A 17,268-nucleotide genomic window follows, 5' to 3' on the forward strand; every position below is an offset into this window, starting at 1 on the left:
TATTTATCGGAGAAAAAGGAGCGGACTTTCATCATGGGTGTCTTGGAGCCCTCATATGAATTAAATAGAAAATTCGTATATATGAGAAACTATTAGAACATGATTCTTCAAATTTAGCAAGAAGAACTTTATTATATATATGAACATTTTGCAAAAGAAAGGCCGGACTGTGAGTTCCGATATGAATTAATCATTCGCGTATCTGAGAAACTTTTAAAGCTAGAATCTTTAATTTCTACATGAGGAACTTTGACATTCATATGAACATTTAGAGAATAACGGTCGGGCTTTCAAAGGGGTTTTGGCACTTCCTATATGAATTAAATACAAAATTTCGTTTATCTGAAAAATTTTTTTAAATTTTTCATCGATTATATTAAAATGTTTATAAACATCCGGAAAAATTAGCGAATTGTAATAAGTAACAATTACAGTTAAAATCTTCAAAATTATTAAGTGGGTTTTTTCTTTATTTTACTTTTAGTGTAGAGAAGCGCACTGGGTACAGTCAGTCATTTATAAATAAAACAAGTAGGAAAGTATAGTCGGGCATGGCCGACCATATAATAACCTACACCATGAGTATATTTTTAAAATTTTTACTTTTTATAAAATTTTTATTTTTTGTAAAGAAACTTTTATGTTGAATATTACCATAATTCCAAAATATTTAAGCCATTTATTGATAAAAAACTAAAATTTCTAAATAAGGCTTTATATAGGCCAAATATGGGCCGATCCTCGGTAAATTTGGGAAAAGGATATATTTCTAAATAACAGTTAGTTTTGTTGAGTTTCATTGCGATACAAATGGTTACAAGTCAATTTTAGACGTTTAAGTCATTTTTTGAAGGGGGGTTTGTATGGGGGCTAGGGTCAAATATAGGCCGATCCTTACGAAAATCTGCAGTATCATTTATACTTATATAAAACTTATTTGTGCCAATTTTTAGAGATATAGCAGAATATTTGACGTAATTATACGTGAAATAATGGACCGATTTCAACCATTTTCAATAGGCTTCGTCCTTGTGCCAAAAAACATGTTTGGTCCAAATTTCATCAAATTATCTTGAAAATTACGGCCTGTACCTTGCGCACAAGGTTTACATGGACAGCCAGCCAGCCAGCCGGACGGACGGACATGTCTTAATCGACTCAAAAAATGATTCTGAATCGATCGGTATACTTTAAGGTGGGTATTGGACCAATATTTTTGTATGTTACAAACATCAGCACAAACGTATAATATCCTCCCCACTATAGTGGTGTAGGGTATAACTAGAACAACTTATTACAATGTTTCTGAAGTGTTATAAAATCATCCAATAAATATTCTTCATTATAAAAAAGTAATTAAGACAGTAATACAGATTATTATAATAAATAATAATAATTATTATAAAAATATTTAATTTTGCATAAGATATTAACAACACAATTTGTTAAATAATAATTTTTTCTTAATAGGTTAATTGATATAAATTATTCGGTTTATTCGTTATTTAAAATTTGGAGATTTTCATTTATTTTAAAAGTCAAAAATTGACCGATTAACCAATCGACAATTAATCGTTTGAATACCCTAATAATGACCTTTTCCGAAATTTTTTAAACGTTCATATTTCATTGATAAATATAGCATTCGAGATTAAATAAAGCTTAAAAATAGCTTTCAGGTGGAGGGTATTTAAAATTCGGCATAATAAAAAAAATTGTTTAATAAAAAAATGTCAGGGAAAATAAGAAGCAATGATTTCGGATTGTTAATCGAATGTTCTACGCAGTGCAGCCCTACACAGCTATTTCGAAAATATGTCGAAAATAAAGTACTTGTATATGAGAATACAGAAAGCATAATTATTGCAGACGGTTAGTAGTTGTCATTGAAAAGTATGTTGTTGAATAAATACAATGAAATACAGTAAATACAATGTGTAAGATTAAAAAAAGATTTCTTAAAGATATTTTTTTATTTTTGCAGAACTATTGCAACATAATACGACTTCAGGTCCTTTTAGAAAATTGGGCCGTTTATTTGGCAGTTGCTTACGACAAAACACAAACTCATCAACGATTAGACTGGTTTTGGATCAATTAGGAGGCTATTTGCCGATTGGAGCACTTGGTCCGTCTAGTATATCGCAGCTTATTTCAAAAATATATGAGTTAGGTCCGACGCCTTTAATCGACATTTACTACGATTTAAGTTATGGAAAGCGACCACACGTTTTACTGATAATAAGTGGTCCCAGTACAACATCGCCCATTCTAGAAGTAAGTAAAATTTATTTGTTTTATTAATATTGAGTAGCTATTTAAGTGGTTGTCATATAAATGCAGAAATTGTCAAAACCTTTTAACTTCCTTTAAAAAAATTAAGAAATAATGTGAGAAAAATATAAAATAATGAGGTGTGCTCACCACAAAGTATACAGTATCACGGCAAAAAAATTATATTTGTTTGTTTCGCACGATACAATTTTAACTGGTTTTGTTCTTATTTTTCGAGTTTCTTTTCAATTTTCTTTTTGGAGGTAAGTAAATTATTGGTAAATTGTTTTAAAAAATTTATAAAATGAAAAATAATACAAAATAATATGTATATACAGGCAAATCCCGAATAGCGAATCTTACTTTAATGAAAACCAACCTATAAGAAATTTTATACTCGATATAACGAGTAAAAAGATATACCTTTATATTGATATTGTTAATGTCAAAAACTTTATTAAGCAATTATAATATAATGTAAAAGTCAAAGAAGTACTGATTTTCGTTATATTGTATATCAGACCTATCAAACAAAATGCCATACACTATAATCTAAAAAGCTTAAATCCGGTAGATGTGAATTTAATGAAAACTTTAATACAGTGAATTAATTCAATTTTACAGCAAAATAAATTATTTTAAGGAGGACGAATATATCTTTACATCACACAATTATTGCATGGTTTTTGAAATTATCAGCATGATTTCATCTTTTAGATTGTATTTGAATTACATTAAGGAAATGGCAGTAAATTACGTGATTAGAAAACAAAAATCCATCAGCTAATTTTTCAACCCGTCTAGATGTTGAAAATGGCAAAATGTGTGCGTTGTGCTTAGTTATTTGAAATAAAATTTTAAGTAATAGTTTCATACATTAATTTAAATGTTTTTTGTCAATTAAATAAAAATATTTACTAGAAAAATTATTCTGATATAAAAAATTTTCGATTTAACGAAAAGGCCTGACATTAGATCATTCGTTATACAGGGTTTTGCCTCTATGTATATTAATAAAACTAAAGATTTATATACGAAATTTTGTTATTATACAGCCAACGAAAATTTTAATCGAGATTATAGATTTGTTCGTTAATTTTTTGTATTTCAGTAAATAGTTAATATGAAGAAATTTCTTCATATTTACTACTGTTTTAGTAAATACTAAATCCTAGTGGGCATTATCTTTCACTATCTGAGACAATCTTTACATAAATTATAAACTGTATTTTTAAACAATTTCTTTAAATTCTTGTAATTTTTTTTACAGTTTATAGGTTATATAAAGTTGTCATTGATAATAAGAAAATTGATAATAAAAGAAATGCAAAACAGAAGGAACAACAACAACGGTAAACGAAATAAAAAACAAAATACACAAGGCAATTAAACCAGCAGACATCTAACTGCCGGTTCACACTAGGAAACTTTTTTTGGGAAACTTTTGATTTTGCATGAGAGAGAAAGAGAGGAATATCATTCATCTCTCTCACTGTACGAAGTTTCCCGTACTCGGAAACTTATTTTGTTTTGTTATTCTTCTCATTCGTACAACAACAAATCAATGCAATTAATACGTAGTTCCTGAAATAAAAGTTTCTATGTGTGGACATTTAAGAAACTTCAACAGAGAATTAAGAAAAAGTTTCTCTGCGAAAGTTTCCTAGTGTGGACCGGCACTAAACATACAAAACAAAATACACAGAAAAACAAAAACAAAAAAAAAAACAACGCAATAAAACCCACCTACATCCAAATATACGAACAATTCACTAAAAAAACAAAATACATATCTTAATAAAGCCAACAGCATCCAACAAACAAAACCAAATACAGAGCATAATAAAACCTAATAAATCTACACATACATGTACATCTTTTTCAAATTCACGGTGTTGTTGCTTATTTATCAAAACATGATAAAATATTTATTTTTTTGATGATATTTTTAGAGGTTTTTGCTCATATCTCCGTTATTTATGGACTGATTTTTCTAATTTTAAATAGCGATCTTTTCGAAAGCATGTCTAACAGAATTATTAAAGGTTCGGATTTTGCCCTCTAAAACTGATCTCAACAGACAGTAGGGTTGCCAGCCTGGCTGGACTTGGCTGGATTGTCCAGCTTTTTTGATGCTTGTCCAGTTTCAAGCTAAAATTTAATTTGTCCAGCTAAATAAAATATTTTTAGTACACTGAAATAATTATACCCTACACCATTTTAGTGGGTGTAGGATTTGTGCTGATGTTTGTAACATACAAAAATATTCATCCTAAAAGTATACCAATCGGCTTAGAATCGGACAAGCAGTTTCAAGCTAAAATTTAATTTGTCCAGCTAAATAAAATATTTTTAGTACACTGAAATAATTATACCCTACACCATTTTAGTGGGTGTAGGATTTGTGGTGATGTTTGTAACATACAAAAATATTCATCCTAAAAGTATACCAATCGGCTTAGAATCGTTTTCTGAGTCGATTAAGCTATGTCCGTCTGGCTGTCCATGTAAACCTTGTGCGCAAGGTACAGGTCGCAATTTTAGATAATTGGAGAAATTTGGCACGCACGTTTTATTTGACCCAGGGACGAAGCCTATTGAAAATGGTTAAAATCGGTCCATTATTTCACCTAGCCCCCATAGAACAGAACCCCCCCCCGAAAAGTGCTTCTGAGCTCATAATTATGTTAAATATACAGATATATCGATAAAATACGGCACAACTAAGTTTTATAGAAGTTTTGATGACCCTGCCAAATTTCATAAAGATCGGGCCCCATTCAAAATAAAATATTATGTAAATATAAATATATTCACAAAATTTTATCGGGCTTGGTCCATATTTGCCTCTAGCCGCCATATAAAGCCTCTTTCAGAAAATTAGTTTTTCATCCATAAATTGCTTAAATGTATCGGAACAAGGGAATATTGAAGATAAATGCTTTATTATGCAAAATAAATCACATTTAATATTCATAACTGGTGCAGGGTATCATATGGTCGACCACGCCCGACTATACTTTCTTACTTGTTTTTATGTAATCTTTGTCAAATCATGTTAGCCAACTCTGATTGTACATTTGTTATACAACTATGTTATGATTTCCCTCTTCTATCATCATGTCTCAACACTTGAACAGCTGAATGTCGTAATAAATATTAGGTCTGTTCGCATACTCGATAATTTGTAACAATTTGCAACAATTGTTATTGGATTCCGTTCGCGTACTTTCGAAAACTTGCAACGAGAGAGTAAGAGAGCGGTAAAAATTACAGTTCGTTGATAGAGAATTTTTTGATTTTACTGAATATTTTTTCCCTAGTAAAAAATATCCAACTTATATTTACAACAAATGTTTGATTTATGAATATGTAAACAAACCAAAGAAATCAAAAATTTGGTAAATTTAAAATTTTGTGAAAGAAATATATAAATTAATAACACACGAACATTAAAAAATTATTTGTAATTATATTTATTTTAAATTCATTTATCATAAATTTGTTTTTAAAAGAGTTTATTTGTCGTATCATGAAGTTTTAAAACAATAATATATTTTTAATGATACTACATGTTTTGTTAACTTTAAATATCCATTTATTTATAGGAAAAATCAAAGTTACAATTATTTGTTTTTTAGTGTTTTGTTAGCGATTGAGATTTCAGCAAAAGGGCATTACCAATAATTGTTTACAAAAAAATTGGATTTCGGGTATTTTTTTTTTTTGATATTTTTTTGATTGAGAGTAAATTAAAAATTACTCTAAATCATAAAGTTACTGTATATTTCTTACAGGAAAGTACGCGAAAAGACCTATTATTGCGAGCGATAGTAAATTTCTTTACATACAGCTTACGTACTTATGATTTTTAAAATTTAAATGGAGCTTTTACACATCTTTTGCTCTAAAAAGTAAGTTAACGAAGTGATCGCGGAAAACTAAAAATATATTCATACTCTGTGGACTATAGCAAAACGGAATTGGTATATGAGAACCCCTGCATTTTTTGATGTATCACTGTGAAACTATTTACACAAAACCAAAATTAGCATTCTCTCAGTATTTTTTATGTACAGCTTCTTTTGTTTTGTCCAGCTTTTTAAAGCCCAATGTCCAGCTTTTTGCAAATCGGAATCTGGCAACCCTAACAGACAGGCGGACATGACTTAATCGATTCCGCTATCTATAAGGATCTAGAATATATATACTTTATAGGGTCGAAAATTATATTATAGAAATTACAAACGGATAGACAAACATATATATACACTTCTCACGAAGATGAAGGGTATAAACATTATTCATAGAAAGTAACAATACATCTACGTATGTATTTTAAATTTAAAATGAATGTATTTACTTGATGTATCCAATCAATATTTGTCGAAATATTATATAAGTGCTTTTGAATAAATGTCTAAACTAACAAACGTACTTTTGGATAATCTAGATTTTGTTTTTGTTGTTCGTAAAAAATTGGTATTAGTTTTAAATTTCAAACTTATTATAATTATTCGCTTAAAAATTATTGTACGATTACTCACAATCTACACTCATATAATTGAAAACGTTTCAATTACTTGTTTTTATTCTTTAAAAAATAATTTTGCAAAACAAAAGGGAAAATTATTTTATTTTAACAAAAAATGCAAACCATATTTTTTGCAGTGTACGTAATATTTTTTCTTTTTCCTTGTATGAATGTGTTGATTTTTGCAACAAAAAATCTAAATCAATAGTGGCCAAACATCCCAGCAGTTCGACGGGACAGTCCCGAACTGACCACTTAACCTACCACTTGTGGTGCCCCTAGCCACCTGACTACCCAGGTGACCGACCATTTTAACATGGGCTTGTCCTACGAAGAAGTCAGTCTTTACTCTGCACCCTTCAAAGAGACAGTAAAGAGACGATTGCCTCCGCTCTCGCTTATAAAAGGGACACTAAAGTGACGACTGTCTTCATTCTCGATTACAAAGAGTTTATTTGTGACGAAAGACAAAAACATACAAATTGGAGTCATCCAGGTGGTAAGATATTAATGGAACTAAAATTTAAAAAATTCAAGTGTCTATTCTCCAGAATACTATGGGACAATAATGTGACGATTGACCCATAAGTTATAAATTTGAGTCCACCAGATGGTGGCGTATTAGTAGAAAGTAATAATAATTTCTCCAAAAGATGGGTAAATTAACTACTTTCGGAAGTACAACAAAAAAACAACTTTTAAGAGTATAATCTCTAGGTTACTTGAGGGCAGTAAAGAGACGACGGTCTCCGCTCCCGCTTACAAAGGGGACACTAAAGTGACTGTCTTCATTCTCGATTACAAAGGTAGGACGTAGGACAAGCCCATGTTAAAATGGTTGATCACCTAGGTAGTCAGGTGGCTGGGGGCCACCACAAGTGGTATGTTAAGTGGTCAGTTCGGGACTGTCCCATCGAACTGCTGGGACAGCATACAAAACGATATTTAAAATATTTATATCCATTTTATAATGCTGATATTGGTATCAAATGAAAGCTGGGAATCTGTACATTCTAGCTATATTATTTACCTGTCTCACTTAGAGAAAAAACGAAAAAGAAATTAGATTTAAAATGGTTTCATTTTCGACTCAAAAACTTTTAACTACTTTTTTGTGACAAATTTTCTTTAAGATTTCCAATTCTTGATGATTTGAAATAAATTATATTATATAAATTATATTATATTATATTTCGAAGCAGAGGAACTCAGCTTTTACAGGAGCATAAGATCTGATTATGAAAAACTGAGTACACAGAGTTAATACTAATGGTCCACAGTTCCCTGTACGCATAGATTTTTTATGATTGAAAATAACTTTTGCACGGTTTATAAACAAAAATATTATTTTCACTTCTTTCACTTTAATTCTTTGTTTAGTTTTTTTATCAAACACTAGAAATTATTCCTGTTTATGTGAAATGCTTTTCTATATAAAGACATTACTGTTTTTAAGCTTTTCGACGAGTTCTAGAATTCATACGTTCCATTGAACACTAGTTCAACTATAACTGTTGCTGAAAACTTATTAGAAATACTTAAGAACACAACAGTGTTCCCTAAAAACTGGTTGTAAAAATAAAAGCGATATAATTATTTCCATGATTTCTTTTCAAAAATCATCAAATAAATTTTCTTTATTATAGAAAATTGATTAAGAACATTTATTATAAAAATATTAAATTTGTAGAAAATACATAGTAATTTTACTGCTATATAGTGAGTTTTTTAATTGATCGAAATTATTCGGATTATCTAGTATGTATTGATGTATGTATGTGTTTATAAAAGTATGTATTGATCCATATTTTGATGTAAATATGTATGTATGCATGTAGGTAGGTATTGATATATGTATTTGTTGTCTAATAAATCTTTCTATAAAAAGTATTCATACATTAATTTGTAATGGCTTTTGAAAATATTCTCTCTGTATCATTTCATAAATTAAGTTGTTTTTGTTTTGTGTATATATACACTATAGCAGTTCGACAAAGAGTCAATGCATACGAAAAAGACAGTAATTTCCACTAATAGTTACCCACCTGGATGATCGTAATTCGTATGTTTTGGGTCATTCGTCACGAATGTACCCTTTGTAATCGAGAATGAAGACAGTCGTCACTTTAGTGTCCTCTTTGTAAGCGGGAACGGTTACAGTCGTCTCTTTACTGTCCTCAAGTAACCTAGAGATTATACTCTTAAAAGTTGTATTTTTGTTGTACTTCCGAAAGTAGTTATTTTACCCATTTTTTGGAGAAATGATTATTATTTTCTACTAATATGCCACAATCTGGTTGACTCAAATTTATAACTTATCATCACATTATTGTCCCATAGTATTCTGGAGAGTAGACACTTGAAATTTTTAAATTTTAGTTCCATTAATATCTTACCACCTGGCTTGCTTGTCTGATAGTACAAGCAAAGTCCTATATTTTATATTTTAGTAGATTTATACAATAATATTATTTATTTGTATAATATTATGTTGGTTGATAAGAACAAAGAAAAAAACAATGTATATTCTCTTCGTTAGACATGAACCGGATGATATACGTCTGAAACTACAAATTGAATGGACATAAACTAATTTTTGTTTTTTCATTTCGTGATCCAGTGTCCTTTTTAAAGGATTTCAAGGTTTTAAAAAATTACATTTTTCAAAAAATATTTTAAAACATTTCTACTGATCAAACAATGCCAAATTTGATGTCAAAAGAACAAGAAGAGTTGGGAAATATTTTGTATTGTTTTTATTTTATACTGTAAGAATAAAAAGATGTATTATAATTACACAATTGTCTGTTTTACTTTTACATCGAAACGTTAATAAAACCAAGATGCCAAACAAAACATCGATTCCTAAACATTTTGTTAAAAAACTGGGAATACCGTGAATTATAAAAACCATTTACATTTGGCATCCCTAATAAAACTTACTCAAATTCAGCACAACTGTTATTTTTCTTTACAAGACTGAACGTTGTACATGTATGTACAACGTTCAGTTTTGTCCTCGCAACGAGTACTCGGTATGAAGTGCTTAGTATTTTCGAATAAGAGAGAAAAGAGTACATGTATTTGCAAGCACCAAACATAGTTGAGTAAATAGTTGACAAATAGTTACTCGACGATTTTGTTGTACTCAAAAAAATAAGTACTCTTTTTAAGCGACACTGCGAATAAGAGTATTTGCTGATCAAGTGCAGACATCTAATATGTATATAAGTAAAATATTTTTAACATTTCTTACCTTTTGCTTAACAATCTTTGGACTGCTTTTATAAGGACAAACGGAAAATAATATTTAAAATTTTGTATCCAAATTTTTTAAATTTTTTTGAAACCGGTTAACCGGGTTTTAAAAACTCAAATTATGTTTTTTGTTGTTGTTTGTAAATAATTTCTGTCTGAACATGAATAACAAATCTCAAATTTTGACTTTGTTGATTTTAATTTATTGATTTTCCCGAAAGCATGTCTAATAGAATTATTGAAGGTTCGCTCATATCTGGGATCCTCTAAAATCTGATTTTAACAAACATACAGACAGACGGGCATGACGTAATCGACATCTACAAATTCTTATTTGTATTTTTGAATTGGTAGCAATTTTATCAACATTAAAATTAACTCGTAGAGTTTTACACGTTAACACCTAACGTTTATAAAATCAAAATTTATATGAAATTGCCTTTGAACAACAAAACACAACTTTTATTAAACATGAAGGACGATGTTATTTCATAGCTTGGGCTAAATTGGCTAGATATTTTAATTAATTTCTTTGTGTTTAATGTTAATGTGAATAGAATACTAGAAATTGATAATATATAAAAAGCTTATAAATTTTTTGTAAAACCACTTATAGGTTGAGGCTGTTGAATTGTCTTCGCCGTTATTTTTTTAATGAAAGTTGTATACAACTGTCAAATTGTACAATTACAATTTTATTTTTAGGATACTAGAATAATTTATAATTTAAGGAGTAAATGTTTATATATGTAAAATTTTCGTTAAATGTTTATGTATGTATATCATAAAAATTGTTTGTTGTAATATATATGTTTTATATGGAGAAATTTGGGGATGTGGGATTTTCGCTGTTTACGGTAAAAGGCCACTCTGGCAACATAATTGACAGAATTATACAACTTTTGTTGTTTTTGTAGAATTGACTTCAACTTATTATTCCATCATGGTTGTGTACCTCCAGATAGAAGTACAGTAGGACTCTGATTATTCGTAATTTGATTATCCGGCAACATCAATTATCGGAGATGAAAAAAATTCTATAAAAAACCAAATTCAAATCTAGTTTACCGAAATAATCCAATATGAGTGTTAATTGTCAAAAGTTCACGCGATCTTTTCGATACATGGGACATCGATTTTCCGTGATGGTCGGGACCGGAAGCATTCTGTATAATCGATTTGGATACAAAATACAAATATACAAAATTTTAAATATTATTTTCCGTTTGTCCTTATAAAAAGCAGACCGAAGATTGTTAAGCAAAAGGTAGGAAATGTTAAAAATATTTTATATACATATGTACATACAGTGTTTAAATAACTAGATTACAAGTAGCTGTAGCAACAAAAATTAATTACTTTGTAGTTAAAAATGTTCAAAAACTAACAGGAAATTATTTACTATTACTAGTTTAAGATATAACAAAAAATAAAAATATATAGCAGTAGTACAGTCATTTGTATTTAAATATTTCAATGTTGCAGTTGAGTACTTCAAATAGTAGCAGTAAATATTTTCTTGAAGTCGCAAAAAATAATATTATATTTTTCAACAATCAAAAATTTTGGTAGCATTGCTACTTTATTTAGGTAGGTACTTAAATTTTGGCAGAGCTTCGAATTAATCAATTCAATTTGAGCTTAATTCACCAAAATCTGAATTCAGAAATATAAAGTTTAATCTTCCAATCCTTTTTTTAATTCTCAGGAATTAATTCAATAGCTTAATTCAAAGACTTTCAGATTATTTTAATTCATTCATATACTGAATTCATTCATGTTTGAATTACATTCTACTTTGAATGATTCAATTTTTCTTTAATTCAAATCTACTCCAAATTGAATTACGAAATTTTTCTTAAATTCATTTTGTAGTAGACTGAATGAAAAATTTTTCCTTTGCAGCCAGAGTGTTGTATCTCAAAAACTAAAATTTCAACTTATAAGGTTCATAAATTTTTATGTTTTTATCTCTATATAAAAAAATTTGTGCGTTAAAATTTTAAATAGCCTAGTTTACAGTTGATATTTGTATGTTTGTATAATAAGAATGATAATTCTGACTAATAATAATGTCAAGTTGTGGGCACAAGAAAATTTTTCTATTTTTTAGTTATAACAATATTGCTGCAAATAAAGATACATAATATTTATGTACAATATGCAAACATACATTCATAGTATGTGACCATAGGTTTATGATCCTAAAACATAACAAATCCGTTGAAGTTTGCTCAGAGCAGAATATTGCATTTACTGCAGTATAAGGATTTATACGCTTTATAGTAAGTTTTCTGTAAGTACATTTGAAAATTTAAATTACAAAAAAATAAGTTATAATTTATTTGACAAATATTAAAACATGTGTATATTAGGATTGTTCAAATAAATGTTTAATTTGAAAATAGTTCTTAAATAATACATATGCATATCAGTTGTTATATTTGGTTTCGTATAACCTTTCTTGTTAGCTTTTGCCTAGGAACCACATAATTTAGATGGATTCATCAGATGAAAATTCAAATTTACTCATGATAGCAATTATTTTGAAAATATATTTTTTAATTTGAAATTTAAAATTTGAAATATTTATAATTCTGTTTATATGTTCAAACTTTTTTCGAATGAAAATTATATTTGGAAAATATTATTAAAATTTTCCAAAAACTTTATAATTTTTTAAAAAAACTTTATAAATAATATGTTTCGATTAAGATTTGTCATTTATGTAAATTTAAATAGGGGCTATATTTATTTTAGTTAAATTTTATCTATAATATATGGCTTGTTTTTTGTTTAATCATTAGCTGAAATTAAAATACAAAATTGTATTTGTAAAATACAAAATAAAATTTCTAAAAACATAGCCCCCTAATGTATATACATTTTTATTTAAAAATTTTTCTTTAATCCCCTACAAAAAGAATGAAGAAAAATCGATTAAAGCTATTTTGTAATAGATTTGAATTCGAAAAAATTTAAATCATTCAGCAAGGAATTAAGCCTTTAAAGAATGAATTATACAAGTAATGAATTCAACATTTTTAAAGTCCTAAAGAATTCAGCTTATGAATTAATTCGAATGAATGATATTATAGAATGGTGAAGTAATAAATTTTAATTTGATTTAAAAAATTGAATTAAGGCTTAACAATTTTAAACCTTTAAATTTTGGTAGCAATGGTACCTAAATTTTAGTATCATAAAAAATAAAATACAAATTTCATAATCATTCCAACACATAAACAATAGCTTAGCCGCCAAGTAATTATTGTAATTTAAAAATAATCTTAAGATTGATAAAATTTAAAATTTGTAAAATAGTTATTCCAATATATTTTAAAAATAAAATTAATATATGGTCGCATAGTGGGATGCGAGTGGGATATCTATAAAAAAAAATATTTTGTAACCCAAGATTTAATTTTTTTGATATTTTTTTGCTCAGAAGAAAGCTTATGTGTTTTCCTTTAACACCCTTTTTGTCGCTTAGTGGGATGCGAGTGGGATATCTATAAAAAATGTTTTGTAACTCAAGACATACAATTTTTTAATTTTTTTTTTTTTTTTGAAAAATCAAAAACCTTTTTGACTTTTTTCCAAAATGGACTCTTTTTTTATTAATTTAAGTCTTGTGTCTTTTCCTTTAAAACATTTTTGGTCGCTAAGTGGGATGCGAGTGGGATATCTATCAAAATAAATGTTTTGTAACTCAAGACAAATGTTTTTAAATTGATTTTGTTTATATATGTGTGTAAGTGTTTCTAAAACCTTAAAAATAAAAACCACACCAACTGCCCGATAATAGCCACTGGAGGGGTGCAATATGAGGCCAACCGCTATTAATTTTCCACCCCCAAAATTTGTCTGAGTTTTGTATCTTGCGGCTTTTTTAGTCAATCCTAGACGTAGTTTTCAGCGCACGTGATTTTCATTGTTAAAATATCAGGTTCCCCAGAAACAAATTTTTGGAGTCAAGTGGAAATATTTTAAGGCCCTTCTCCGAAGTACCAGTTTATTATTTTATGACATTTGACTTTAAGAAGTGGATGGAGAGATAGAAGTTGACAGGTAGGTTATTTATATGGTGGTTACTTTTATTATTATTTTTAACATTTGGTTAAACCAGGTACTTTAGTATGTAAGCCCTTCTTGACCCTAATAAAAGAATTTAGACTCATTCATTAAAACGTACTACCTATATGATCTTAAAAAAAATATTTATTGTCATTCTGAAGACATATGGAAATCAGTTTTTATTTACATAAATACTTACAAAATTCAAAATGTCTACGACTTCTAAAAAGGCTAAGGTTGAAAATGAAATTTACTTATTCGTCTTTTTGTAAAATGAATTAAAAAGTAAGAGTGCAATATTCGGCTGTGCCGAATCTTATATACCCTTCACCAATAGTGTATTTTAAACATCTTTTATAAATTTTAAATTTTTTCCCGACTACATTATTATTACATCAAAAGCTAAACAAAAAGAACAACAACAACGCTAAACGAAATAAAACGCAAAATACACAAGGTATCTAAACTAACATACATCTAAACATGCATAACGAAAAACACAGAAAAACAAAAACAAAAATAGCAACGCAATGATGCCAACAGCATCCAAACCAAGGGTGCCCAAGCCCTATGCGCTTGGGCACTTTCGTATTCATTGCTGGTAAACATTGACGAGACGTAGATTTTGTTTCTGTTTATCGTAAAAAAAAATTGTTTTAAAAAGCACTTGGAAAAAATTTGTGTTAGTTTTAAATTTCAAACTTACATTATTCGCATAAAAATTATTGTACAATAACTCACAATCTACTCTCATATAATTGAAAACGTTTTAAAAGCTTTTTTCTATTCATTAAAAAATATATTTGCAAAAAAAAAGGGAAAATTATTTTATTTTAACAAAAAATGCAAATCATATTTATTTGCTGTGTATTTTAGTAGAAAATACATAGCTGAATGAAACCAAATACACACACACGTGTACATCTTTTTCTATATACAGTGTTGTTGTTGCTTTTATAACAATTTTTTGATGAAATTTTCAGAGGTTGTCTCGGATTTTTGCTCATATCTCCGTTATTTACCGACCGATTTTGCTAATTTTAAATAGCGATCTTCTCGAAAGCATGTCTAATAGAGTTATTGAAAATTCGGATCTCGCCGAAATCTGGGGTCCTCTAAAAACTGATTTCAACAGACAGACTGACGGACAGACAGACACACAGACGGACATGACTTAATCGACTCCGCTATCTATAAGGATTCAGAATATATATACTTTAAAGGGTCGGAAAATTATATTATAGAAATTACAAACGGAATGACAAACTTATATATACCCTTCTCACGAAGTTGAAGGGTATAAAAATTCCCTACACTGTCAAAACGATTGTAAATTTGTGGATCATGCAGGAAAGAGCTCGGAAAGTTGAACGAATTACCGAATTTGAATAGTAATGAGCCTTGCGTTGACGTTATTCCAGATGAAGACAAAAGTAATTCCGAGAATGAAGACACAACTGTTGATGATGATGGTTATTCTAACTTTTCAAATTCAACGAATGAGTGTCGAAACCAATACCATAAGGATGCAGTAGAAGTTCTTGATTCTTGAATAAAAACGTCACAGAGTGAAGCTGAAAGAATTCAACTTCTCACGCTTGCTCCAAGAACATGAAGTTCTGCAAAAACAATGAATGAGTTTGGAACGTCTCAACGAAAAGCAAGAATTGCTAAACACTTGGTTGCTGAGCATGGGATTCTCACACTCCCAAACAAAAAGAAGGGAAAAACTTTGGAGTACGATACTAAATCTCTAATAACTCAGTTTTATCAGCGAGATGATATGAGTCGCCTGATGCCAGGGATGAAAGTCTGGATGTCTGTACGAATCGATGGCAAGAAAGTTCAAATGCAGAAGAGAATGGTTCTCTGTAACCTGAATGAATTATTCGCAACATTTCAATCTGAATACGAGGGTGTCAAAATTGGATTCACAAAATTTACACAACTGAGGCCAAAACATTGCATTTTGGCAGGAAGCAGCGGAACGCACACAGTATGTGTTTGTATTTACAATGAAAATGTTAAATTGATGTTGAAGGAAATCAACTTAAATTACTTAAAAGATTCATCAGAATATTTACACCATTACCGCGATTGCCTTAAATTGACTATGTGCCCTAATGCTACAACTTCTTGCCACTTAGGTGAATGTTCGAATTGCCCGGAAACCACATCCATCAAAGAAAATTTAATCAACTCTTTTTGATCGAGAATGTATTGAGGAGTTAAAATTTGTATCTTGGCTTCAGATTGAAAGATGCTCACTGAAAACCATAATTTTAAATGTGGATGATTTTGTGGAAGAACTGTGTAGAGGATTGCTAAATTTTAGACTTTTTAAATGACTTTTTAGTCAAAGAGCAGTGGTCATTCTTCAAGGACTTGAAGGAAATCAACTTAAATTACTTAAAAGATTCATCAGAATATTTGCACCATTACCGCGATTGCCTTAAATTGACTATGTGCCCTAATGCTACAACTTCTTGCCACTTAGGTGAATGTTCGAATTGCCCGGAAACCACATCCATCAAAGAAAATTTAATCAACTCTTTTGATCGAGAATGTATTGAGGAGTTAAAATTTGTATCTTGGCTTCAGATTGAAAGATGCACACTGAAAACCATAATTTTAAATGTGGATGATTTTGTGGAAGAACTGTGAAGAGGATTGCTAAATTTTAGACTTTTTAAATGACTTTTTAGTCAAAGAGCAGTGGTCATTCTTCAAGGACTTGAAAACACATTTGAAGTCTGGTGAATTCATTATTTCATTTGATTTCGCAGAGAACTATAAATATGTTCTTCAGGATTCCATACAAGCATTCCACTTCAATAACGACCAAGCAGCTATATTCACAGTAGTTATTTACTACATGAAAGAAGAAAACTTGGAACATAATAGTATGGCAATCATATCCGACACCATTGGTGTTTATGAGTACCAGAAGATTTACAAATTACAGTAGAAAAGGTATACTACGTTTCGGATGGAGCTCGTCAACACTTTAAAAACAAAAGTAGCTTCGCAAATCTTACAGCTCATGAAAAAGATTTTGGAATGCCAGCTGAGTGGCATTTTCATCGTACTGCTCATGGTAAAGGAGCATGTGATAGTATTGGAGC

The 17,268-nt window shown here is 29.3% G+C and overlaps 1 protein-coding gene across 1 annotated transcript in view; it reads left to right on the forward strand.

Moving 5' to 3' along the window:
• The window catches only part of LOC124419195, an 87,190-nt gene that overhangs the window by 58,317 nt on the left and 11,605 nt on the right, over window positions 1-17,268 (forward strand). The window contains exon 3 of the mRNA XM_046947807.1: window positions 1,985-2,277. Coding sequence (XP_046803763.1) covers window positions 1,985-2,277 — 293 coding nt within the window. The remainder of the gene's footprint in view (window positions 1-1,984; window positions 2,278-17,268) is intronic.

Source organism: Lucilia cuprina, chromosome 4, assembly GCF_022045245.1.
Source record: "Lucilia cuprina isolate Lc7/37 chromosome 4, ASM2204524v1, whole genome shotgun sequence".
In the NCBI taxonomy this organism is placed as follows: Eukaryota; Metazoa; Arthropoda; class Insecta; order Diptera; family Calliphoridae; genus Lucilia; species Lucilia cuprina.